The sequence below is a fragment of the Podarcis vaucheri genome, assembly GCF_965113315.1.
Source record: "Podarcis vaucheri genome assembly, chromosome: 15".
Lineage (NCBI taxonomy): Eukaryota > Metazoa > Chordata > Lepidosauria > Squamata > Lacertidae > Podarcis > Podarcis vaucheri.
The window spans coordinates 15,464,236-15,491,760 of NC_138753.1; the positions used below are offsets into that span (position 1 = coordinate 15,464,236).

The 27,525-nt window shown below is 44.0% G+C and overlaps 2 protein-coding genes across 5 annotated transcripts in view; both read left to right on the forward strand.

The window, feature by feature from the left end:
* Positions 1-10,264, forward strand: part of MTMR4 (myotubularin related protein 4) — a 46,996-nt gene extending 36,732 nt beyond the window's left edge. For 2 of the 3 annotated variants that reach the window (XR_014214129.1, XR_014214130.1), the window contains 8 exons: positions 864-1,049; positions 2,150-2,320; positions 2,407-2,561; positions 3,383-4,631; positions 5,297-5,407; positions 6,060-6,148; positions 8,050-9,649; positions 9,927-10,264. Coding sequence is in view for 1 of the 3 variants with exons in the window: in XM_082201361.1 (XP_082057487.1) it covers positions 864-1,049; positions 2,150-2,320; positions 2,407-2,561; positions 3,383-4,631; positions 5,297-5,407; positions 6,060-6,148; positions 8,050-8,227 (2,139 nt within the window). In the remaining 2 variants the exon portion in view is untranslated. Of the gene's footprint in view, positions 1-863; positions 1,050-2,149; positions 2,321-2,406; positions 2,562-3,382; positions 4,632-5,296; positions 5,408-6,059; positions 6,149-8,049 lie in introns of all 3 variants that reach the window. The other variant, XM_082201361.1, reaches the window with a different exon arrangement.
* A 2,029-nt stretch (positions 10,265-12,293) lies between these two features.
* On the forward strand, positions 12,294-27,522 carry HSF5 (heat shock transcription factor 5). Of its 2 annotated transcripts, none has more exons than XM_082201425.1 (6): positions 12,294-13,375; positions 17,516-17,887; positions 21,067-21,164; positions 22,549-23,079; positions 23,576-23,753; positions 25,629-27,522. In XM_082201425.1, the coding sequence occupies exons 1-6, from the start codon at positions 12,529-12,531 to the stop codon at positions 25,697-25,699; spliced, it is 2,097 nt and encodes a 698-aa protein (XP_082057551.1). In that variant the 5' UTR covers positions 12,294-12,528; the 3' UTR covers positions 25,700-27,522. The 2 variants fall into 2 exon arrangements, with proteins under 2 accessions (XP_082057551.1, XP_082057552.1); XM_082201426.1 differs by having other exon boundaries at positions 12,296-13,309.
* The last annotated feature ends 3 nt before the right edge of the window (positions 27,523-27,525 follow it).

Consider the following 27,525-nt stretch of genomic DNA (forward strand, 5'->3'; position numbering starts at 1 on the left):
ACCCAATCAAGAAATTAGGACATCATCGGCCATATAAAGTTGGTCGGATAAATGGTTCTTCATATTATTTTTAGATAGGCACACAGCACCTTACAGAATGAGAATAGTCAGGACCCTGCCCTCAAGGAGCTTACAATCTAAAACAAACAACGTGGAAGATAAAAGGAAGCTGGTGGGGGGAAGGGTAGATGGGGACAGCAAGGGAAGAAAGTGGGCAAATACAGTAACATGGAGTTAGACTTCCTACATTTCAGGGGGTTGGACCAGATGGCCCTTGGTGTCGCTCCCAACTCTACAGTTCAAGGAATAGGTGAGTTTTGAGTTGGGATCTGTCGAGTGAGAGAAGGCACTGCACAATTTGCCTAGGAAAAGTGTTCCAAGCATACAAAGCAGCAAGGAAGAATGGACATTGTTGTATTTGGAATCAAGGGATTTTTCTGGTGGCCAAGCTGGGACTAAAGATCACAGGAAGCGATCTAATGGAAAGGAGAGCAGAAGAATGGGGTAGGGCAAGGCTGTGGAGAACTTTCAAGGTCGGAAGCTGCCTTATACTAAGTCAAGGCACTAGTCTGTCTTCCTCAGTATTGTCTATTGGCAGTGGTGGCTCTCCAGAGTTTCAAACAGGGAGTCTCATCCAGCCCTACCTGGGGATTGAACCTGGGGCTTACTGTGAGTGCTCTACTGCTGAACTATAGCCACTGAGCTAAGGCAAGGGGTTGTGCTGGAAACACCAGTGAGGGGATATGAGGAGGAATGTTACAATCTGAGGAATGACTTTGGCAGCCCTAGAAGCTTCCTGCCCCTTCATTGTGGGCTGCCCAGTGGGTCTACGGCGGTGACATTTCTCTCCTTCCTCTTGGCAGGGTTTCCAGGTGCTGGTTGAATCAGACTGGCTGGATTATGGCCACAAGTTTGGGGATCGCTGTGGACACCAGGAGAAGGCGGAGGATCAGAACGAGCAGTGCCCCGTTTTCCTGCAGTGGCTGGATTCTGTCCACCAGTTGCTCAAGCAGTTCCCCTGCCTTTTTGAGTTCAATGAAGCTTTCTTGGTAAGAGAGAGCCTGCAACAGCCTAGGGAGGGACAAATCACAGGAGACCCATCATTTTATCACAGGCTGATCTTTCAAATGGGAGAGTCAAGATGGCTCACAAGAGCTTAGTTTGAAGAATAAACCATGCATTCATTCATCATTTTATTTGTACAGCATCCTGCTTTTGTTGGAGAGAGAAGTTTGGAAGAGAGATTCTTACTCTTTCATAGCAGAGTTAGCACAATGGTGATTGCTCCAAGGACGTTGAAACTTGGTGCCCTTATCCACCTTTAAATAAACAATCCCCATGAGAATACTTAGGCTAGAATAAATCAGACACTTAGCTTACAGAGTTTCCAGAAGGCCCTTCTCTAAGTCCCACCACTCTCGCAGGCATGCTTGGTGGGAGGGAACTTTCTCAGTGGCAATTCCCAGGCTTTGGAACTCCCTTCCTAGAGAAGCCAGAATGACTCTGTCATTGTCCTTCCACCAGCAGCTGAAGACTGTTCCATTCCAACAGTCCTTTCAGGAAAGGGCCTGTGCTCTTTGACTACCTGTATTTTAAGAGATTAAATGTTTATATTATTTTAATTCTATTAGAGTTTAATTACCTTTTAACCATAATTTTTATATGCTTGTAGTTGCTTGTATTTTATCTGTGTTCTTTTCATTTGTGTAAGCTGCCTTGAAACCCTATCCGGGGAAAAGACAGGATAAATAATAATAATCAGAGAATATCGGATATTAATAATAAGAAATAATTTGAGAATGAAGAGTTCAAATTGCATAAAATAGTACATCACAGTTTTCCCTTTCTTCATGCAACACACTTTCTCCTGCCCTTGACAGCAGGTAGGCTGGTCCAGTCATTAGTTTCAGTTATACTTTAATCATGAGCATCTGAAGTGTGAGCGCACAGGGCCAAGAATACCCCAGGTAGTTTCCAAATATAAGTCTATAAACATTTATTTCTCATATATTTATTTCTACCGACCGTGTCCTGAGACACCTTGCAGTGTATAATTTTTTTAAAAATAACACAGAAACATGAAAAGCGTTCTTCCGGAGATGGGCTCATGCAAGCTTTAACCCAAAGCCCTTCCTGTCATCTCCTCCAGGTGAAATTGGTGCAGCACACCTACTCCTGCCTTTATGGGACCTTCCTGGGGAACAGTCCCTGTGAGCGCGAGATCCACAACATCGCCAAGCGCACCTGCTCGGTCTGGTCCCTCTTGAGAGCCGGCAACAAGAACTTCCACAACCTGCTCTACATGCCTGGTAGCGAACAGGTGAGTGGGATTCCCACCCCTGGTGCTGGAGGAGGGGGAGGTGTCCTGCCCTGACTGAGCTTGCTTTTCTCCACCTTCCATGGCAGGTGCTGCACCCCGTATGCCATGTGCGAGCACTGCACCTCTGGACGGCTGTGTATCTCCCGGCATCCTCCCCATGCCCCCTTGGAGAAGAGGGCATGGACCTCTACCTGCCTTCTGGATCCCAAAGCCAGGAGTTTAGCAGCAGGTCTCTTGACAGGTAGGATAAAGTGATCCTTGTCTTGTGAGTTGCACCAGGGTTTCTAAGGATGCCTGCTTGCATTAGCTGTGGTTTCTGCATTGTAAAGGGTGGGACCAGATGATCCTTTGGGTCCCTTCAAACACTACAATTCTATGATTCTAGGTCTAGAGCATAGCTCAAATTTTGCCATATATTTTCCATTTCCACTATATACAGTGGGTCTTGTCCAAGGGAAGGTTCTGGTGCTTTCAACCTACTTTGTATTCCATCACATTATCCACTTGTATATTCTGACCTTCCCCACTGCCCTAAAAAATCTTGGAAGAGTTGTTAATGTCAGTGCTTATCAAGAACCTGACATTTAAATCTAACACACCAAGAAAGGATGCTTCTACGTATGTGGTGATTTCTTTACTGTTTTTTTCAAAGCTTTGGAGAAAGGACCATATAAGATACATTTTGAAATGCCAAGGTGCATTGTAAGGATTGAATGCCTCTTATCCAAATGGTTGCTGAGGGTCCCCTCAACCTGTTCATCCTGAGATACACAGTCGTAATTGCTGTGTACTGAGCATTAACATAAAAGAAAGAGACCATTAGAAACAGTGAGGCTTCTGAAGCCCTTCGGAAAATATCTAGGTTTTTATCCATTGGCCATAAACACTTGACGTGGGGCCAGAGACTAGTTGGCAGACTTTCAGGTAGTGAGGACAGGCTCTGGCCACTTGGCTGCCTGCGTCCATGGTGAACCCATATCCTGTTTCAGGCCCTGCAAGGGCCTCCACGGGCAGAGAGAGATCATTCTCTCCGGTGCCTAAGGTTTCCTTTTGTGGTTCCAGATTACCAAAGACCAGATCTATGGACGATCTTCTTTCTGCCTGCGATCCCAGCAGCTTGCTGACCCGCACATCAAGTGATCCGAACCTGAACAACCACTGTCAGGATGTCAGGGTCAGCCTGGAGCCCAGGCATCCTGGTGCTGAGGAGACGGCAGCTGGCAAAGAGAGTGTGGGAGAGGAATCTCCCCAGGTGCCTCCACAGCAGCAGGAAGAAAAAGAAGTGCACCCCTTGCCTGTTGCCAGCGACGGGAACTCTGAAAACAACAGAACTGAACAGCCACAGACATCACAAGACCATAGAGGGTCTCAGCAATTAAATGGTGTATCTCCCAAGGTAGAAACTGTAAGCAGAGCAAGTCCAGAAGCAGTGGAAGGTCCCTGCCCCACTCAAAACGCTTCTCAGTTGACAAAGCCTTTGGGGGAAGTGACTGGAACGGATGAGCAGCTTGGAAAGTCCCTCTGCAACCATGTAAAAGATGTTGGCCTGGAATCTAACGGCCCCTTGGACCTTGCAGAGCCCTGCTGCCCTGACACCTCCCTCCAGCCTTCAGTGGGTGGCCCCCGTTGGATTCCACCAGCTCCGAGTGTTCCAAGGCAGGATGCTCCTGGATGCCGGAACGAGGAGGAGGACGGCAAGAGTGGCCGCGTCAGGCATGGGGAAGAGGGCAGCCAGACAGGGAAGGCTCAGCCGGAGTTGTGGCGGAAAGGGATCTCTCAGAGCCAGACGAGCGAATTTTCTTTCCTGGGAGCCAGCTGGGACAGCTTTCAGGGAATGGGGACGTCGCTTCCCGGAGGTGACGTGGGTCCCCGGCGGCTCCTCTCTTATGGCTGCTGCAACAAGAGGCTGAGCAGCAGGCACTTCTGGGCCTCTGGACTGTGCCTCAGTGGTCAGTGGCCTTTGAAAGAGAGTGCAAAGCCCCCTGGCTGCTCCAGCCACTCCGGCACCCACTGCGCAGGCTATGCTGGGAAGTCCAGCAAGGTGTGGCTCCCTTGCCATCTGAAGCAGGCCCTCGGCTCCAAGCACGCACCACCGAGCAGCCCCTCCCCAGTGCCTCCACTCTACCTAGATGACGACGGGCTCCCCTTCCCAACAGATGTGATCCAGCACAGGCTGCGGCAGATCGAGGCCACCTACAAGCAGGAGGTTGAGCAACTACGCAGGCAGGTGCGGGAGCTGCAGCTCAGGCTGGACATTCGCCATTGCTACCCGCCTCCAGCTGAACTGCAAATGGACTACGAAGACGACTTCGTAAGTGACGGCTCGCGGGTGTGGTTTCTTCAGCAGCCCCTGGGGAAGGCATGCAATCATTTAATTGTAGATGGGAGGAGTTGAAAGGTCATCAACAACACACCTGCCTCAGAGGCATCTCTGTCTCCTAGTGGGTTCCAAGCAGAACATAGCTACAAAGCTGTGAGGTTCTGGTGGAGCAGATAAGGCGTACACACTGCCAGATTCCATTCACATAGTTCTGAGAATCATTTGTTCCTTGCTTGCGTCTCCTCTTGTCTCCCCCTCTCTTCCCGTTTTCCAACAGAGGCATTCCAGAATTCCCCAGTCTCCCACTCCACTGTTCCGTTGGTTGAAGAGGGTCTGTAGTTCAGTGGGGGAGTTCATGATTTGCGTGTGGAAGTCCCATCCTAGGTTCCATTTCTGGAAACTCCAGTTATAAAAAGATCAGGCAGCTGTTATGGGAAGGACCCTCTGCCTAAGACTCTGGAGAAGTGCTACTGGTTACAGTAGATACTGGGGTAGATGGGACAGTTGGCTTGACCTGATACAAGGCAGCTTCCGATGCCCCTGTGAGCGTAATTATTCCCAACTCACTATTAGAGGATACTGAGGTTTCAGGGGGAGGTGGAAATGTGTGTGGTATGTAACAGATTAGCTAATGGCTGTCGTGGCCTTCCTTGCAGACCTGCCTCAAGGAATCAGATGGCAGTGAAAATGAGGACTTCTACTCTGACCACAGTGAAGACTGTCTATCTGAAGCAAGCTGGGAGCCTGTTGATAAAAGGGAAACTGAGGTTTGTTGCATCTCCTTAGTTGGCTAGCATGACATGAGAAGCAGCTGCATGGCTGACATGGGTAGCATGACATGGGAAGCTCAGTATTTCCATTATTTTGTGTGTGTCTGCTATTGCCCCATTCTAGATCTGGTGTTACAAACTCTCTTGCATTTCACTATATCTGGATGTATTAAGGGTTTAATGAACTGTATGTCTAGAAGTACCCCTTATTTGTCTACTCTGGACTTCCTACCTGGATGTCCTTCATATGTTTTGGACTGCAACTCCTATTATCTTTGACCAATGGCTGTGTTTACTGGGGCTGTTGGGAGTGCTAGTTCAAAACTTGTGGAGGCACCAGGATGGGGAATGCCAGTCTACTCCAAGGAGCAATTATTCTCTGACATCCTTTCTGATGCTTGAAAACTCAGCATTCTTCCTATTTCTAGAGAAAACATTCATTTTATTGTTTGCTTTTTCCCATCTTAAACTGTCAGTGTGGCCCCTTTCTGAATTGTTTCCTGTGTGTCAATCACTTTTCTGAAACTGGAAGTGCTGGAAACACAGAACTCCAAGCAAAGCTTTCAAATGTGCCAAGTAAATGCTGCTCCCTGACTCTGTATACGAATATCCTTCTAACCAACAGATACACACTGTGATTTCTCTGCAGGTCACTCGCTGGGTTCCAGACCACATGGCCTCACACTGCTTTAACTGTGACTGTGAGTTCTGGTTAGCCAAACGCAGGCACCACTGCAGGTAACGCTTAGCAACTGCTATGACTTTTCCTTGTCAGTTGTCTGTTTTATTTTTCTTCCCCTAAGTTCAGTAACTACATCTCAAATGTTCATGGTGAATAGAATTTTGAGAAGGATTGGGCAGCAGATTCCCCACTGGAGAGCAGGAGGAATGGTTTCTTTCCTGGCAAGTATGGGACGGTTGGCCAGTGTAATTGCCAACCATTTGCTTAAATGCTTGGAAGAGTGTAGGGTGTTTTGCTCTCAGGAAATTAACAAAGATGTTCACTACATCAGTATTTTTAGATTACATCCTTTATACTTAAAAATTGTATAAACAGTTTGCCTGATGTTATGCTTTTACAAGGAAAATTTAGGATTCTGCGGATGAAAAATTGGATAATGAATATTCCTAGAAAAGCCATTCTTAAAACTCTGTGGGATTAAAATCCACTAAGTCCTGTTTTTTTGTTTTTTGCTGATGACAGCATTTTCCTGAAAGTACTAAATCAGTGCCTTAACAAGACTGTAGTATTAATAACCAAGATAAAATAATAGGTATATAAGAAGAGAGCCCTGCTTGTTCAGACCTAGGGGTGGAGGGATGTCTGTGTCTGTTTTGCATGTGTTCATTCATAAGACCATTTTGTCCTTCTTTCCAAGCAGTTTTGTCTGCTGCTTTCTAGACATGGGTCCAAGTGGTTTTGCCTTTGCCTCATGGCTTCCCCCTGGAAAACCCACTCCTTTAGTTTTAAGTCAGAACAAATGTTTGTTCCGATTCAGCAATAAACCACAAGTTTCTCTGGGGGAAAGTGGTGGGGCACACGGCTGTGTGGCTGAGCCCCTAGCACCAAATGTTGCAGCCTCTTCTCAAAGTGGAGTTGCTCCATCTGCTTGATCAATTTGGTTTCCCTTTTCTGAACCTTTTCCAGCCCTTAAATATCCTTTCTAGGCATGGCGAACAGAATTGTACACAAGTGTTCCAAGTGTGGCTGCACTGTAGAATTCCATAAAACATTACAGTATTGGCAGTTTTATTTTCAGCCCCTTTCCTAATGACCCCTAACATGGCGTTCACCTTTTTCACAGCTGCCACACACTAGGTCGACGTTTTCATTGAGCTATCTACTACAACGCCAGATCCTTTTCCTGGTCAGTCACCACTTGCTCAGACCCCATCAGTGTATATAGAATCATAGTATTGTAGGGTTGGAAGGGACCAAAGGATCATCTGGTGCAACCCCTTGCCATGTGTAGTTAGGAATTTTTTTGGCCCAATGTATAGAAAGTACAGGTATGTCGGCATACATGAGGAAGTGAGAGGCCTTACAGAAAGGGGAAAAAGTTGGAAAGGGCAAAGATGGAATTCTGTGAGGAGATAGTTGAGTACTGTGAGCAGAGCTGAAATGGAAAGCTTGGAGGACAAAATGGGAGTGGGGATGAAAGGTTTCTGAGCAGGAGTTGTGGGCTAAATCAGCTGTCAGTGCTTTAGCCCAGCTTTATGTGAACATATAAAGCTGAAGGTCTTTCCCAGCCCCACTGAGATGCCAAGGACTGAACCTGGCACTTCCTGCATTCAAATATGTCCTCTGCTGCTGAGCTATGGGCACTCCCTGCAAGCAACTGCTCTTCCATTCCCACTTATAAGCCAAAAAGTAGTGCATAGCAGATGTAAGAAGCTCTGGTTAATTCATGCTATATTCCCAGTGCCCCCACAGGAGAATCTGTTCCTTAAGCCACAGGGGCTACTAAGAACCACAGTGCAGCAGAATACCTGGGGTTGCTTGGATGACATTGTCTGATCCATTACTGTGCCAAACAAGATAACAGAAGCCCCTTCTCTTTAGACAAGATCCTCCCCATACCAGACCACTTAGGCTCCAGGGTGACAGCTGTCCTTGTGTTCTTTTACTCCTTGCCCAGGAATTGTGGGAATGTGTTCTGTGCCAGCTGCTGCCACCTGAAGCTGCCCATTCCTGATCAGCAGCTCTATGACCCGGTCCTCGTCTGCAACACCTGTTACGATCACATCCAGGTATCCCGTGCCAGGGAACTTATGAGCCAGCATCTGAAGAAGCCCATTGCCACCGCTTCTAGCTGAACGCCAGCAGAGGAAAACTTGTCAAGGCCTGGCCTTTTCAACTTGCAGACTGGAAGGAAAGGGGAGGGGCTGCCTCTGCTGCAGCTGCGGAGGTCGGTAGCGCAGCACTTGATCACCAAGCCTTGTATGCACTGTTGGCGATTTTCCCCACTTGGTGCCCCGTGTATTGGAGATGAGGAAATTGGATTAAAGAGTGTGATATGGCCCACCTCATGGTACTGTTTGTGGTCTGAAGACCTGAGGCTAAATCGGAGACCGCGGTGTCTTTACTTCAGAGGGCTGGCGAGGGATGTGGTGCAGATTACAACTGCCTTGTTCCCAAAAGCAATAGGAAGGTATGATCAGAACCAGACCCTCTTCTCCCCCACCTCACAAAGGCAGGCAGGTTGACTTGTGCAAGGAAGAAGAAGACTGCAGCCTCAGAGTTGTACATCTGCAGGAGTTCACTCTGGCTGTGTCTGTCACGTCTCAGTTGTGTTCGGCTTGCCAACCACTTCCCTGAGTGGCTCAAGGCCAGCACTAGTACAAAAAGCAGGAGCTGGGGCGGGGACTTCCATACTAAGCAGAGCATCTCTCTCTCTCTGTCCCTTCCCTGTGTCTCTTCAGGGAGTAAGACTCTTTGCCCCGGCAGCTGGGCTGTTGCTTGTGGAAAGCAGTTAAGTTTGGCTTGCTATACACTTCCTGCCCTCTGTGGGTTTTGGGCAGCCAGTTCCCGCCTGGCGTCTTCGCAGGAGACACCTCAAGCCTCCCTCGATCTACACCACAGTGTGTCATTCTCCTCCACTCCTTATTGCTGCACTTGTGTCTATTTCTGGTTGCTCTTTTATCCTGAAAACCTGGTGCCTGGAGGGGGCAGTCTGTGTAGGTTTTCTTTACCTCCTGGAATGTGCTGTTTATAGTGTGCTTGAGGGTTTCAGTCCAAAATGCTGCTAATGTTATTTCTCTCTGCACTTAAAAACTGTAGTCTGGAGAACAAAAGTGGGGGGTGGGGGTGGGAGGGAGGGAGGGAAGAATGCCAATTTCACAAATGGGAGGTGGCGAACACTTGCAGACAGGGACTTCCTGTTCCTGTCACTCAAGAAGCTGCAAGGGGTAATATAAAAGGCCATCATCATCATCATCATCACCACCTTCACAAAACTGCTCTCCAGCTCATTCTGACATCAATAAACCCCCTTGTTGGAAATGTCTCTCTTGATTTATAGATGCTTCACTTCAGTGACTGTATCAATTACTTTTCCCTAATACTTTCTCTTCCATCCAAACGAGCACTTACATGCTTTACAAAAGGGGAGTGAGATGCGGCCAACATTTCCACAGCTTTTCATGAGCGCAATGTTCATGATCACTTTTTCCTGAAGTGTAGTACATCTGCAGGGGGGTTTGTAGAGTGAACAGGATTGTGAGGGTTTCTTCCAGCTGGTCTAAGAGCTCTCAGATGCTCCACCAATAGGCTGGGCCAAGACATCTTGTCTCAAGAATGCGAAAATACTGCCCTCTCCACACTCAGATTGCATTCTTGCCAGTAGTCTATTCCTGGCTGATTTTTTTTTATAAAAAAAAACTTTCAGTGAAGTTAGTGGTTCTGTCTACCTTATTCTTTCTTCCACATTTCAGCTTGCTTTTGGTCATAAGCCTAAAAGTCAGCATCATCCTCTGACACTGGATCTCCTTGAGTTGCCCTGTGGCCTCTTTCAAGGAGCAAAAAAAAAACAACACACCACACACCTCATATTGCTAAAAGCTGGGATCTCCGATTTTGCCATATTCTGAGCTTTGTCCATGTGAAGTGATGGAAATAGGAGGAAGAGTTCAGGTTTGGTTCCAACTCATTTGCACAGATGTTGAACAAAAATCCGAAAACAAAAGTAGAATAAAACCCTCCCAAGTCATGGTTAATCAAAACTGCTTTCAGCTCTCATGAATTTGTGTCACTGTCTTCAGGCAAAAAACAACTCCAAAATCAGATCAATAGCTTTGTGACAGGCAATGTGCTGTAAGAAATTCAATACAGTTGAATAAAATCTCTATATTAGTGCTGCTTTGTTGGACCGTTTTATTTAATCATGAGTGAATGAATGATCTTCCTGGAGCCTTTCCTAGAGGAGGATATAACCCGGGGCTGCTCTGTTTCTCCTAGGTGAAAAAATGACTTTTCAAAAGAAAAGGTTGGTGGTTAACAACTTGGAGAGGGCCCTTAATTTAACTGTGTCAAGAGCAGGCTGGGATCAGTGCCATTATGGACTCCACAGCACTTTGCAGAAAAATAATAAATCACAGGTCCCTGGCTTGAGAAATTTCAAGCTGAATATTCAACACATGGCAGGCAATGTTTTTATATGGCTTTTCAGGCAAAACAAAGCCATTTAGATAAAATCATTCAAACGGCCTTTGGCAACCTGGTGCCCTTCAGATGTTTTGGATAATTGTTCCCATCAGCCCCAGCCAGCTGGTCCAAGGTCTGCATGCAGCCCCAGCCAGCTGGTCCAAGGGCAACTTTCCAGGGCCTGCATGTATGCCAGTGTTGGGCAGGGCCACAGGCAAAAGTGGCTGGAGGAACAGATATGACCCTTCCCTTTGGACAGAAGGGAAGCCATGTAAAAGTCAGAATTTCCACACAGACACACGCTTCCACCCCAGCAAGCAAAGAAGCAGTCACAGCTCAAGGGTGTATTCCAGACATGCAAAAGCACTTGAAGGCCATTGCTGCAGCAGCATTTTTACAGGAGAGGTTTCCTAACCCATGCTACCAAGCCTGAGTTGACAAACGACTAAAGCATATTTTGGAAAAGCCATCTTAAAATATCCCCCCTTTTTTAAAGTGTGGGGGTGGGGGCTCAGACCTACTTGGCAACCCTGCTGATTGTAAGGCCACCTGTGGGGCCCTGTGCATTTCATTCATATAAAGCACCTAGTATATTTTTGGCACTTACATAAATTGGGGTGACAATTCTAAGAGCATGGGGCGAGGTTTGTTAGTTTATTAGTGGCAAGGGGAAAAGCTCTGTATATGCACAGAGCTACATTTATTACATTTAATTATTTTCAGATTTAGGTGGCAATTACAGTTAAGGGTGGGTAATGTTCAAACACTATGGTTTATGTATATGCATTTTTTGCATAAGTTGGGAAAGTGTCCTGAACACATGCAGTTCTCCCTCAATCACCAAATTTGAGAATGAGGAACATAGGAACCCAGCTGCTGTGTTTGGCCAAAGGGGACCCATCAAGTCCAGCATCCTGTTCTCACCATTGATGGTAACATCCTCTAGGAAAAGCCAGCCAGCCAGCCAGCCAGCCATTCACTGGCTCAGAGCACCCTTTTTAATTTGTAAAAGTTATGGGGCTCAGGCTACGTACACCACATTGAGTTCCTTGGAGGAAAGGGGATATAAAGGTAATAAAAATTGTAGTATCCATGTCAAGTTGTGAGCCAACAGGAATTTTATTCATGTGCTGTGTGTAATGTATTTTTAGCCTGTTTATGAAGGTGATTCCAAGAGTGCAGAATCTTGTGCTCTTGAGGTGAGGGCAAAGCATCCTTTGTACAGATTTGTTACAACCTATACCAATTTGCTATATGTTAACTATTTCCATGATGTGCATTTGTGTTTACGTAGCCAAGGTGTATATTGTTTTTGTTTTTTAATGACATTTGCACATCATCTCAGGGAGGGAGTAAAAGGGAACTCTGAAAACTGAGGTGATTATTATTTTAAAAGATGCACTTGTTCAGTTTGCAGAAATAGCACGCAAACGAAGCAAAGAACTGCGAGATGCGGATTTGGGGGCGAGGGGAGGAAATGGATGAGAAAATCCATAAGATTTTCGCAGGTATCAAGTCGCCTATCCCAAAGATAGCCTGGCAACACACGACTCGAGGCACGTGCCGCCGCGTGTGCAATACGTTATCGTTACTATTTACTGTTTTGTCAAATGATTATTGTTGTCGTTGTTGTTGTGTTTATATTTTTATGTGTTTGCCCAATCGCCGTTGTTGTGGGGGGTCAGTTGTGCGGTTTTGGCGGGAGACAACGAAAGCGGCCTCGGCGCGTGCCTTTCCCGCCCGCCTCTGCCTCGTCGGCGGCGGCCCCGCGGGTGATTGACGGCGGCGGCCGTTGGGGGAGGAAAAAAAAGCCGCCGGTCCCTCGCGCCGTCCGTCCGTCCGTCCGTTGGGCCGTCCTGAGGCGGGGGCCATGGGGGCAGGAAACGAGTGAAAGGAAAGGGGGAAGAAGGAGGGGTGTCTCGCTCTGAGGTGCGCGCGAGGCCTCGCCGCCCGTTTCTTCCTCCTCAGAAGCGCCATGGAGGACTCGCTGCTGTCGGCGGCGCCCATCAACCCCAACAACTTCCCGGCCAAGCTGTGGCGGCTGGTGAACAGCCCGCGCTTCCGCTCCATCCGCTGGGACGCCCGCGGCGAAGGGCTCCTCATTGACCAGCCCTTGTTCGAGGCGGAGCTCCTGGGCGCCGGGGGAGGAGGAGCAGGAGGAGGAGGAGCCGGGGGAGGCGCGGCGGTGGCGGCCGTTGGGGGAGGCGGCCCAGGCGGCGATGGAGGCGGCGCCTCGGCCTCGTCGTCGGGCGTCCCCTCAGGGCCGCCCGCCTCCCCGGAGCTATTCAAGACCACCAACTTCACCAGCTTCATCCGCCAGCTCAACCTGTACGGCTTCCGAAAAGTGGTGCTGGGCCCGCCCGGAGGGGGAGGCGGAGGAGGGTCGGCCTCGTCTCCTTCGGCCTCCTCGGCTTCCTCCTCTTCCCCGGCTTCGTCGTCGTCCTCGGCCCCCGGCGGCCCTTTGCACCATTTCCACAGCCCGCACTTCCGCCGCGACCGGCCCGACCTCTTGGTGCACCTCAAGCGCCTGACCAGCGCCAACAAAGCCAAGCTGGCCGCCGGGCTGGAAGTCACCAGCCGCCCGCCCAACCGCTTCCAGCGCCTCCTCAGCACTTCCCTGCACGGCGGGGAGGCCCTCCTGGCGCAGCAGCACCAGCAGCACAACAGCCCCGCGGGGCAGGCCGCCGCCGCCGTGGCAGCAGCAGCAGCCGCCTCCGCCGCCGGGGCGGCCGCCAAGAGCAGCGACAACAAGCCCGGTGAGAGAGACGGCGCGACGCAGCAACAGCTCCTGCAAGACCAGAAGGCTCTTGAGCACGTGCAGAGTAACCACAGCCTGCCAAGGGCCGTCGAAAGAGCCTCCAGGGTTCAACCTCACACCCCCACCCACCCACAAAAAAAGCATTTAGTTTCTTGAACAAGGGCAGCAAAAAGCTTTGTGGCACCCATTTTATGGATCTCTTTAGGCAGCAGTCCTAGCTCTACTTACCTAGGAGTGAGCTCTGTGGGATTCAGTAGAGCTTACTTCTGAGTAGACATTTAAATTGCTCACAGACTGCTTCAATAGTTCAAAATCCCAGTGCACTGTGCAAAAGAATAAAAAACATTCAATGCATGTGTTAAAACCCACCAATATAAGATAACAGCGTAAAATAAAATTTATCTGTCACGGTAATATATAGACCAGGTAAATAGAAAAGGCTTCGATGGAACTAAGACATTTTTAGCATATGTAGTTGGCATGTGCCTTAGTTCCAAATATGAACTAGCTAAAGATGAATCTTAAAACTGAAAAAAGGCATAAACATTCTGCTTCAACAGAATCACCAAGTGTTGCCCACAGTTGACAGTTCTGTCTATGTGTAGATTACACATATGTATATGGTCACACAGGATGGAAGTTCATGTCATAATAAATATATTAGCCTTTAAGGTGCCACAAAACTTGGTCTGCTGCAGAAACAACACACAGTGACACACACACACACCCCGTTCTTAGCAGCCCATGGAGAGCTGCTGCCACTCAAAATACATAGAATTGGACTGTATGTTCATTGCCCCTTACAGCAAAATTCACTTTCATTTTTAAATGGAAACTTCTAGTCCCACATAATGGTTGGATGTGTGAATGTGGCTGCAGTTACTCAGTGCTGATGTGGAATGCATATGACAGGCACGCACCAGAGTTTAGTTCTAGCATTCAGATTTAAGCCCCCTATGAACACCTCCCACAAGTTGAAAGCACCTTGGTACCACATGTGGACATAGTTCCATTCATACACATGCCTCTGCCCAATTTCCTAGGGTATGAAAATAGACACTGTTGAAATTCATCTAGCCTCTTTTCAAGTAATCATGCCATTCACTTCAGTTCTAACATTCTCTGAAACAGCCTTTTGGTCCAGATTAAACCTTATCCTCTGGATCTATAATCACAAAAACGCTTGTTTGAATCTCCCACTGTGTCCATATGTACTGACTGAAAGGGCAGGAGGAAAATCCATTCTGTTACCATCTTAAGCTATCCAGCTTCTGAGTACCATAGGAAAGTTCAGATACCTCCACAAGCATCTAATTTATATTAACTAAAATTAAACACGCAACCTCAGCAAACAAGATCACAGGATATTCACAAAGTCATACTCCAGAAGATTGGTGGTGGTAGCAGGTGCTCTATCTCCTTCCCTCTCCTACTTCATGTGTTTCAGCTCTGCAATGCCTTAGCTGAGAAGACTCCTCCCACCACAAACTCCATCTACATTACTGTTGCACTCATTGCGATAGAGATGTGGGGCAAGAGTCTCTTCTATTGCAAATCAGTGCAGAATAACTCCCCCTTCATGATACTGTCCTATTGCATAATGCATATACTGTAAATTTCAAGTTTGCTTTCTTCAGAGAACAATGGAAAATAAAGAACCTGAGATCCTAGTCAGGGCTACAATTTATTAATTTTTTTTGAGGAGAAACAGGTGGTTAAGTGGACTGAATTTTGCTGCGTAGATATGCCCACAAATACATTTTATCTGTTCCCAACCTTTAGGGCAAGTGTGCACCAGCTCATTTTGTACACTAGTTGTCGCTGTATACTGCAATTAGCTGGTGCAGTTTGCATCTTATATCACCCCCCCCCAAGAAAAAGTAGAGCACCTCTAAGAAGAATTAGTCTTGCTAAACAAATTGGACCATTTCTTATCCTAGCCATTGTCTCACTCTTCCTTTACTACTTTCCTCAGCCCAAGGAATAATGATATTTATTTTTATAGCTGCTACAATTAAGCAACGTTCACAAGCCTCTTCTCCTCTTTTGCATACCCAGTAGGGTGCAAAAATGACTGCACAGTATTTCGAGCCCTAGCCTCAAACCCAAAGAGGAGGTTGTGTAGCTGATGGTCCTACTAGGTTAATGATACAAAAGGAAAGGAAACAGGAGGCAAAACATTGGGTTGGAGATTGCCCTTCCTCCATTTTTAACACAATATACATTTTTAATTTATATCTATCTTCCCCCCCAGCTCAGCCTGAGGAGGAAATGTATAAACATCAATAATGGGTGAAAGTACTGCTAACCTCTGCAGGGAGATAAAGAAGGCCCACCCTTTAGAAGAGCAGTGCATTTGCCTGAGATATACACCTTATAGACAGGGACTCTTCACACAACACACAATTCCTACACAAATACCACATCCATACAAGAAACGCCCACAAATACAATAGAATGTGACAAATAGGAAACTGGTCTATGCAGCTCAATATTGTCTGCGCTGACTGGCAGGGGCTCTCCAGGGGTTCAGGCAAGGAGTCTCTCCCAGCCCCTTAAGGAGTTCTGGAAGTTCGGTATTGAACTTGGGACGTTTTGCATACACTGTGCCATGGCCCTTGTTAATTTCTTTTTAAACAAGTTTATTTAAAACATCCACTTATCCTCAGTTTAGTTCAGAGAAGTGAATAACAATGAATTAAAACAATGTTAGCTGTTTTAACAGTGGAAATGCTGAAGCAGCAGGATATAAAACAACAAATTGCCATTAAAAATATTTTATCTAGAGATCCTATACAAATAAAAATAAAAATACAAGGACAACTTCTCATGGTCAAAACTCTGGTTAGTTTTTAAAAACCAAACAGCTGTCAGTCTGTTAACTGGGCGAGAGTTATAATAAGAGCTCTGCCTCATGAGACTGAAGGCCTATCTAGTCCAGCATCCTGTTCTCACAGTGGCCTACCTGATGCCTTTAAGAAGCCCACAAGCAGAAGATGAGTGCAACAGCACTTTATTGATTTGTGATTCCCTGGCAGCCAGCAGTTGGTATTCAGGGACATACGTAGTCTGAATGGCCTGGTCTGTTTCTAGACCCAGCTCTGCATACTGGTGCTTACCTTTAGAGCCCATCAGGGTTTGAGACTGTTAATAATAATAATAATAATAATAATAATAATAATAATAATAATATAGCAAGTGGCAACCAGGGAAAGGGATGATGGTGTCCCATTTCCAAGGTATGCCTACTAAAGATGCTCTCCTGGCTTTCCACGCTGATGCTGTTTTAGCATTAGTTAAAGCTCTTTCTTAGTTATTTTAATTGTGAATATTAATTTCTGGTTAGTTTTTTATTTGCTTTTCTGTTGCTTTTAGATTTTATTGTGTTTTCGTTTCTTTATTTTAAAATTTGATAACAATAGTGTGTATATTTGTTATAAACTTCCCTGGGATCTTTTTGGGGTGCAGGACACAAATACCTTAATATATAAATGAAAACTATGCAAGGAGCCTCCATCACATTGCACTCCTCCAGTTTCAATTTGCACATATAATTCAAAAGAGTTTGCAACACTGATGTGGCAGTAAAGTCAGGCTATTGGCAACATGGTCCTGCCTGCTATCTAAATGGCAGCTTCTGATTCTGAGCTGGAAATTCAGGCTGTGTATCCCTCTAAAATTTAAGCTTTGTAGTGAGATCCTGGGCATAGTTTGATGCGAAAAACAGGAAGGGATCACAGTTAAATCCTGGATCAGGGCTGTACAGATGGATGGACAAATATGTCAATTTCAGTTTCTCCGGTTCCTCATTTTTCCAATCTTAAATCCAGTTCACATTTCTGCAGCAATTTTTTTTTAAATAATCCTCAAGAAATTGTGTCAGCTATTAATGTGAATTTCTCATAATCACATTTCTGCATGCAGTTTTGACTATTTTTTTGCAAGCAGTTTCCCAGATGCAGAATATGTTTTTTGTATGTTATTTTCAGTAATATATGCATTTTTGTGCACACTTTCCCCAAACTCAGCAAATACAATAGAGATAAAAATCATTAAGACCTTTAAATCAGAAATAACTTAAAATGCTTGCTGAAATAAAATGCTTGCTCTCTGTAATATTTTAATTATAGCTAATATTGAGGTATCTACTGTTTTATGCTTGTTAATAATCCAGTGAATACTTTCTTTCCCTCTCCCTATGCAGCACCACTGACTTTAGGACAGTTTCACCGGTCTTTTCGGCGAGATAATTTATCTCCATACTCATACCTGTCACCATCATCTCACAACCAAAATACCTTCCCACTGAAAGGTTCAGAACGGACTCCTCTTCCTCCAAGAACATGGCAGAACTCCCTTGGGATGCTCCCAGGGCAGGTGGAGACATCAACTTTTTCTGACAAAGGAGTTCCATTTCCTGTGCTCCAGAGGTTTCCAACTGAGGTAACTTACACTCTGCAGCCCAGCGCTACCTCAGTGCACATTCAGCAAGGACCGCAGACGATTGCTGCATCACCCCAGAAATATACCAGTTACGCAGCTTCAGCACCATACTCCCAAGCTTACTACCCAACAGGTAACCTGATCTAGGTATTTCAGAAAACAACAACATACAAGTGTGCTTTAATGCAGGGTGGGCAGAAAGCAAATGGTAGATAACGGGATTATTCAGACTAGATTGGGAAGAGTTTCTGACTCGCAGTTGTTTAACAATAGCAAGAGCAGACTGCCGCCCTCCTCACCTAAAAAAAAAAAAGCCTGTTAGAAGCTCTGATCTGTAGTAATTCAGATATAGAATGATACTTACGTAGGGTATTCAAGTGTAGGGCTCATGGATTATAGGGTAGACCATTTACTCTGCCCCATGGGCCACTACTTTGAATCTGGCTTCCTTCACAGACACAATTTTGTACCTTTATCTAGTTGCAGGATTTGGTGGATTTCTCATCAAAGTAAATTCCACAAGCCTAATGTCTGTCCAGGATGAATATATATTATATATAGTGGGAAGAAGAAAATGCAAATAAAGTAAATCCAAAAAGAAGGCATTTCTTTTCTTGAAATTTTTTCAAAAGATACATCCCGTTTGAACAGTGCTTGGCCCTTTATACAAGACTTATATCATTGCAATTGAACACTGATTACAGGAGCGTTAAGTAGGCTTTCTCTGTAGTGAACGGTTTTTTAGTATTGGACTGGCATTAGTTAAAAGGCACAGGCCATTGTGGATTATTTTTCATCTCATAGTCCCATCCACTGTCCTCATTATATATTTTGGAAGGAAACTTGTGACACTGTTGTAGGGCATTTAGGGTGGAATCACCATTCCTCATTTTCTATTTTTTTGCAGTCCATCCACACAACATCGTTACCAATCTTCTTATTTTCCTGGAGGCTTTTCTTATGGCTATTTGAAAAATGGTTCATAGTGCTCCTTTTTCATCTTTTCAAAAGTTGTGGTTTAATTGCTTATAGTGGGCAGAGGAATCTATCACCATTTTTCATATCTGCTGCAATTGTTTTCTGGTGTATGGGTTGGGAACGCTGTATTGGTGCTGCTTTCCCAGCAGGGAGACAAACTTCAACTGATCAGTGTTCCTGGATGTATTCAGATCTTACCACAATGGCGCACAACCAGATTCAGAAGAAGGAATATATAAAGTGAAGTGACCTCTGAAATACAGTGGACATTATGTGAATAATGTTGTGCATATACAATATAATATGTTACATATGGGCAGAGAGACAAAAGTATGAACTTAACAAAAACATCACAACAGAAGGACAGAAAAAATTAGATACTCTAAACAAAGTGTATTCCCACTAAGGAACAGGCTTGGCTTATGGCTCTTCCTTTGTTCACCTGAAAATTATGTTGCAATACTTCCCACCTTTGTCCCCCATTGTTTAATTCATTCATTCAATAATGGGAGGAAAGTTTGTATGCACAGATCAGCTCTTGTGGGAACAAAAAAAGGATGCTTCACTTAGAAGAGATTCATCTGCTAATTGGAAGCATACATGCAGAACAATCTGGCTTACACATCCCTCTGCAGCAGGCTTGTTTGGAGGAGTCCCAAGAAGAGCAGCAGGTACGCAGCCGTCTCTTCTTGTGGCTTCCTTGCTAAGATTGGGTTTTAGGTACCACTACTGGAGCCAGGTTGGGACAGATAGATCTGACCTATGGGACGCAATTTATTGTAGAAATGTTGTGCAAACCAGCCCTGCGTCTGGTTAATCACCATTATTGGGCTTGGAAGGTGTTTTTCTGGATCATATAGAGAGGTAACCCCCATGGGGTCTTTTTTGCCAATATTCAAAGCATGGTGCTTGGGCTATCTACATGAGGTTTTACCTGCAGCAGGCACCTCTAGCCTAGATTCATTACTTGCCTCTTATTTAGAATGCATTACAGCCTGCCATGCCAGCAGTGAACTGATTTCATTTTAGTTTGGATGAGACAAGCAGTTCTTTACATATTAGAGCTTTTGTTTACAACACAATAAGTTTGCAATTGCCACTCATTTGTTGGGAGAGTAAGGATCTTGAGGATTTTCCCGGTCCTAGTTACAATAGTAGGAAAATGTAATTGCCCCTTGAGCTGGTACCACACTTGTGAACATAAGCTGGTTGCCAAATTACAGCAACTGCCCTGTGGGAAGGGACCTCTGATGCCTGCTCCTGCTCCAGTGAGGCTGGTGTGGTTCTTGGGGTCACCTCCAAACTGTTAGTTTTCTGAAGGGATTCGAGCACATACCAGAAAATTTAGGTTTGCACAAGTAAAGTGGATTAAAGGGCTCTCTTGCCCCAGTGAGAGAAATCCACTTTAAAAAAAGATAAAACTGACTTTTTGCAATTGGAAAAGTGATGGGGAAATGTGTGGGATGAACACGGGATTAACAGGCAACACCTCACAAGCAGATCAAAATGAATTTTCAATGTTGAATAGCTTCTCTGCAAAATCAGAACTCATGACCAATAAAGACTTGATAGAGTCTAGCCTCCATGTAAGCTTTGTGCAAGCAAATGTGGAAGAGCTCTGTTGTATTTTATAAGTGCTGTTAGCCACCTTGAGGACAGTAGTGAAAAAGCAACTAAAAAATAATACATGAGCACAGTGTGGAATTTATTTATTTAACAAAATTGATGTAAAACCAAAGAAACATCAAAGTGGTTTACAAAAAAAGTGGAATACGGTTGCATGATTGTTATATACCTTGTAAAGTGTCTTTTTAAGATCACTGTGAAAAGCAGTACAAATCCATACTCACTCATCCCACTGGCTGATGTTCTAAATAAGTTTTATCATTTATATTCATGTATGGTGTGAATGTCTTCTAAATTAAGAAAGAAAACTGGACACAAAATAAGATAGACATTTATTCATACGTCAAAATCTAGACATTGTTGAGCAGGACCATATACTTTTCAGTAGAGCATGGGATTTTAAAAACAGAAATAGTAGCAAACATCAGCAAAACTATTCTCTCTTTTGGCAAGAGTACCCTGCTATTTTTGAAACCCTGTGTTTTTGCTTTCTATGTACGTCTTTGCCAAGCTGTGCATTCCTCCTCTTTAATACCTCTCTGAAACCAGGCTGTTCCTTCTCCATTATGTGCAGATAGAATATTGCATTTTTGTGCTAGTTTGGAGCTAGTAGAACTATAGTGTGTATTTAAAAATACAATCCAGAGAGGTTTCTTAATGGTTGGGAAAGTTTATTATTATTATTTTACCTTTTCTTCCCCTTTCCAGCTGTATTACAGTGTTGCTCTCCACCTACCCACATGGATCCCTTAAGTGGCTGTGCTAGTCCTACTGCCTCAACCTATACACACTGCAGTTATTTTCAGGTGAGTCAAATAAGCAAGTATATTGGCCATGATCTAATGAGCCACTTTAGGCATACCTAATGCAATATTTGACTTTGAAGAGCAGACTCTTTTGATGTGCGCATCGCAAACTGTTTTTGAAGTTCTCCTCTGTTTCAAAAGTGGCTTGCTATATGCCAGAGAGGAGCTGCAGATTTGTTCACACAGAACAAATTGAACATGTCTTTGGATCATAGCCCGTGTATCAAAAGAGTTTCATTCTGGTTCGCTACTTCAGCTACATATCAATGCATAAGAAACGTTGTTTTGCAAAATTGAAAAATAAGTGGAAAGAAAACACTTCATATAATAAGAGAGCTGGAAGGGACATTGTAGGTTATCAAGTCAATGTAAGATCTGCAATGGAAGAGACAACTACAGCATCCTTGTCAGACGTCCATCCAGTCTCTGCTTAAATAATTCATAAATGAAAGAATAGTGTGTGAACTCTTTACATTGTTTTGGAGCCAAATGACTGATATAAACAAGTAATCACAAATAACTATTTAAGTTTCAAAGAGAAGTAAAATTACTTTTCCTTTTAAAATCATTTTCTTCTAAAATCATTTTGCCTTACAAAAACCTTAACTAAAACTGTCTTTTGTTTTAGAAACATTTTGTCTGAGGACTTGTTATTCACCCTTGTCTCATTGCCATACCACTTTACCCAGTATAGGGAGTAGGATGGGTCAGTTAAATTCCAGAAGGCTAAAGGGCTGTTTAGTGGAGGCAGCCAGTACACACACACACACACACACACACACACACACACACACACTTGGTGGACTTGGCTTGGCTTGACTGTTTACCTCTCTTCTCTCACAGTGCAGGCCACAATCCTTTCCATCTGATGTGTTCATGGTATTGAAATAAAACATTTTTGTTTTTAATGAACATCAAAAATGCAACAGCTCAGTGGTAGAACACCTCATTGAAAAGTTATCAGGTTCAATCCCCAGCTTCTCCAGCTAAATCTTTGTAAATCATCATCATCATCATCATCATCATTATCATCTCGATACACCAGGGTATCTGACATAGTATAAGAAGCTTTCCATGTTCATATGTTCCTAACCCAAAAGGCGTTAATAATGCTTCATGCCCCTTGTCTGCTCCATACTTATAAATTACACCTCATTAGACAAGGCGTATTGTTCATTTGGTTGGACAAATGAAAGTGTTTGACTTATTAAGCCAAACCAGAATGATAATGTTAACATGGTTTTAATGCATGTTTGTATATGATTTGGTGGCATTTAACATTGTTTGTGGAGGGCCCAGTTGACATTGTTGAAAGAGCATCACATATATGCCAAAAACAAATAGATAAATGGAATAAATATATTTGTTGCCTTTACCTTGCCAGAACCCACCAATGCAATCTTCATACCCTGTTGAATTTCTACCTTCTAACTGGTCCTGCAACACCTCTGATGAAAACAAGAAGACAGAAGTAAACTTGGAGGCTGTCTTCCAGATTGTAGATGAGATGCATTCATCCCCCAAGTTGGAAATGGTGAAGGTGGAACCAGTGGAAAGCCAGTGTCCAACTTCACAGTCAAACCGAGGCCAGCAGTTACTAGTTAATCCAGGGAACAATGATGCACCTTCTTCAGGCCAGGCTAGCCACCTAGAACCTCTGACACCTGTGGGCTCAGATATTACATCCTTTGTGGTGGAATCAGAGCAAGCTATAGCATGCTCCTTGCCTCAGTCTCCTGAGTTTATTTACACTATCCACACCACTGAACCAGTGGAGAATACCACAGCGCAAATAGTGCAGCAGCCTGCAGCCACGCAGCCTACACCAGCAAAGCTGAAAGAACAGCTGAACCAATCTTCAACACAGTCTTCCATGGTGTTTGCACAGGAGGAACTTCCCTTCAGTCAGCCACAGGTATGGTGTAATGCAGTGAAAAGGGGTACGACATTCTGCTGTGATAACCTAGCCTGAATATTTTTATGTGACAAGCCAATATTTATATTACTACCAATATAACTTCTATTTACAGCATTGTTCATTTTCCAAAGTTATAAACATAAATATTCCATATTGTATGTCACATAGACTATTTAGATCACTGTATAAGTTTTGCTGAGAGACGTAATGCAGAAAGCTAGTGTGGTACAGTGGTTAGTGGGCTAAGACTGGGGAGACTTAAGTTCAAGTCCCCACTCAGCCAGAAAGCTCTCACTGGTTGACCTTGAGACAAGTCCAATCTCGCTCACAAAATTCTGAGTACATATAAGATGTACTCTTGGTCTCCTTAAAGTAAGGGCAGGATATAAATGTTTCAAATAAATAATATGGTGTAAAGTAACATCTTCAAGGGACTGTTAAAAGGACATTTATGTGAACACTTCATGGGGGATTTTTTGTGCATTTTTTAAAGGAGGATCCCAGTATCAAGTGTCAGACAAATCCATCAGAGACAGTTGTGTCTTCAGAGCAGATAGGATTCCTCCTTTCGGAGGTGGGTCCTCTCAGCAAATGTGCCAAAGATTCAGTTTCCTCCATCCAAACCAAATGCAGAGAAAGAAGGAGCAGTTCACAGAAGGGCAAATCCCCTGGTAAGAATGGCAGGCTTTAAGGATTTGTTGAAACAAATGTATTGTTGTGCGCCACCTCAATCTCTGAGCTGTGTGAAATTCCTGGGCTTCCAGGTGCTTACCCAGGGGTTGTGCTTTCTTTTGGGAACGAGGCACAGCAGAGACTGAAGTGTCTTTATGATATATGGTTTATTTACACATATATACAACCAGAGCCTATAATGGAAGGGTTAACAGTATTAGCACCCCAAGAGGTTTTTGTTTCTCCCATAGCCACAGGCTTGGATTCAAACAGACACCAAACATTGCTTTTGGCTCTCTTTCTAGCTTGCTGATTTTCTTCTAGGTCACACCCCTCCTAAACTCTAAATTCTGGTTTTATCTGTTGAGGGAGCCCCCCCCCCAACCATTTGTGTCTCCCATGGAGCCCCTAAGCCTCTTTAATAGCTCATCACCCAGGCCATCACCTCACAGGAAGCTAGGTTGGCTTGATTAGATTTTAACATTTGCTGGATATAGGGATTAATGGGATCTGGTACCCATAAACTCAAAGCAGTTTTTATACTAGGAATGTGTCCCAGCCATAAGATTTGACTGTTGCTTTGTGTCTCTCAGGACTGAATTAGATTTGTTAAAACTGAGGGTGTTGTGTTCTCCACATTCACTATAATGTCACCTCTAAAAATGGCTATACCTTTCCCCCCGTTTTCATTGAACTGAATAAAATTTGTAGGCATAGCAGATCATCCAGGGGTTTTGTGCAGAGCACCTTTGAAACAAAGGGGAAAGTCTACATTTTCATTTTCTGTCATAGTTGAATGCAATTTGCAGGTATGGTCACCCCTTCTGAGGGAATGGAGCCTGTCTAATTTCACAATGATGGCTGTAGTGATTCTCCTCCAAGGACAGAATTTACCATTTTGGGGCGGGTACATAGGGGATGGAGTGGGATGGTGGTGGAAGAAAGAGCATATATCCCTAGGAATGGGGTGGGCATGTATCACACCCCAGCAAGGGCTCAGTGTTAAAGATGGTTAGTGCTAACGAGTTTATTCATAATCAAGATGTGAAGACATTAAACATGGGAGGCAAGCAGGTAGGGGAGGGAGTGTAGGATCTGCTGACCTGCTGCTGATCATTGGACAATGATTAAGGGACAGAGTTAAATCTCTGTTTGCCCTGTCAGTAATACATTTTTAACATGAATCACATTGTAGATGAGTAGGGGAGAATTATGTGTTACATTACACTCTTGTGTCATGAAATCCTGATCCTTTGCAGAGCAAACCCTGAAAGGCATGCACTGCACTAGACAAGGGTTTGGCAAAAAGGAAGAGCTCCATTCTCTGGGACTCTGCCCCTACAGAAGTTGTTGTTTAATTTATGAATCACCTTTTCAAGTATTTCAAGGCAGTTAACAAATATGCCATAAATACTGCTAAACAAATTTAAACCACACAAAACAACGAAATATGGATTTTAAAATAATACAAACTGGACACCTAAGACTGAGACCTTTTGATTCAGAAACAAAAATATCTTGAAGTGCTTCTAGAATGTACAGACCCCACGTACCTCTTGTGTGCTGTTCCACAGAACAGGGGCAGCCACCCTGAAAGCCCTGCTCTAAGTTACTACTCAGTGGGCTGGCTGGATAGCTCAGCTGGTTAGAGTGTAGACTTCTGTTACTGCTGCCAGTGCTCTGGAACCATTTTTAATTTACTGACATGGGGCTTGAACCTCCCAAGGATAAAGGCAGGTATTGGTGGGTGAGTTTCATGTGGAAAGTAACTGGCAAGGGAAGGCCTGAGCACGCATTTCTGCCTCTTAAGATGTAGCATGCATTTCCAGTGCCCTCCAAAGCAGATATTGAATTGCCCTTTCCATTCCTCCTAGATCTACATCTGCTAGTGGATGTGGCTTGCAAACAAGAACATTTTCCAAAGGAAGAAGAATTAAGGGAGTGAGAACTTGGTGGAAAGTGTGTGCAAATGCCGAGTAGTGGCCAGCTGGGGAAGAGCAGTGCCTTTCACTCCAAAAGGACTTTGGATACTTTTCCTTCGTTATTAACAAAACACTCTCCTTATCTGGTCATTTTTGTTTCACATGTAAATAGTCCCGTCATTGTTTTTATTATACCTCTTTCATAGGTTTAAATATTTTTTCTGGTCAATTTCTCCTGATTTATTTGCCCAAACTCTTTAAAAGTAGAAAACATGGTCTCTTGATAAACAGAAAAACTTAACATTCTCAGGGAGCTGTTCCAGTTGCAGAATGTTCTTTGTTTTGCACTGGAATGTCTACACTATGTTGTAGCAAACAGCAGCAGCAGCTTCTCCCACCCTTAGGACTGTTTAAAATTCATTTGGAGAGCATTTAAAGGTGGAGGGTTTTCCAAAACAAACAGAACTCAAAGGAACTTGAGGTCTCAAAATCTGAGGTCCAAATTGGTCATTAATTCTAGAAAGGCACTCAGAATGATGAGCTCATATTCTAGGTGATTGCACAGGAAGTTTTCTTCTTTTTTGCATTTGTTCCTTTTCAACAGCAAATATTATCTTGTCTAAGAGAATAGCTGCTGCATATTTTATGTTAATGTAGCATTCTTGGGTTTTAATAATTTCCTCATTCTAGAGGCACTTTATAATAATTAGTTAAGGCAATTGTTGTTTTACTATATTGCTTAGTTTAAATATATCTTCTCAGGCTATTTTAACTTGTTTAACATAATTATATGTATTGATAATATATGTTAAAGAGCCATGTCTTTGCACTCCTATTTATTTGTGTTGTAAGTATATTGGTAAATATGTGTGTGTGTTTGTGTGTGAATGATGTAGCACGGTGAGAATGTGCTTTAAGCTAGTTCACTCATATTTTCAGTGTCAAATTCTGCCACTGTGAAAAATGCACAAGAAAGTACTTGGAAAAAAGCAGAGAGAACAAACAGATCTGCAGCTTATTGCTCTCTTACATTCGTTATCTCCCAGTACCCATGTGAACAGCAGGATGAACCAAGGTCAGATGTACATACTCGGCTGGAGCCTCATATTAGACAGAGATCTTAATGTTATGTCTTTTCCTTCAGAAATGCCATTGCATATCTTACCAGATATTTTGAATACTTTGAGATAGCCCTCAATTAGTCTTCTGCAACCTTGTTTTTCCATCTTGAAATTCAGTATTATTTTAAAACAAGCAGGTCAAATTGAGCTGGGAAATGCTATTGTAATCAGGGACTATCTAGCAGGGTCTCTGAGATGCTGAAACTGAATGGTAAGAGTTGTAGTAGTCATGTTGCTTGAATCCAAAATAGCTTAGCGATGGGTGTTTGGCACCAGACTAGTATTGATCCATATTAATGCAGGCAAAACTGATTTTTTGACACTCTTTCATAGGATTATTCCAAAATTTCTCTAGTAGTCATTTATGAGCAATCAGTAAAGTAAGAGCTTTCACATGGGTCTGTAGTTTTAAAGCGGAATTAGGAAATTGTATTTATTATCTTTCTCCTGTCCATGAGCTAATTGAAACAAAGAGGCCAAGGAGCTGGATCTCCTGCCATATTTATAGGCACAATTATTTAATTTTACTGGCTCTTGAGCATTTGTAAGATAGCAAAAGAGAAAGGACATTCACACTGTCTAAAGAAATCTGCACAGAAATCTGCACAGTATCGCTGAAACTAATAGAACAGGGTTAACTCTCCAGAATAGGTCTTCTCAGTGTTTCCACAGTTTTAGCCCTAATGTATGTAGTCAATAAACAATAAAGTGCCCACTCCAAAGAAGTC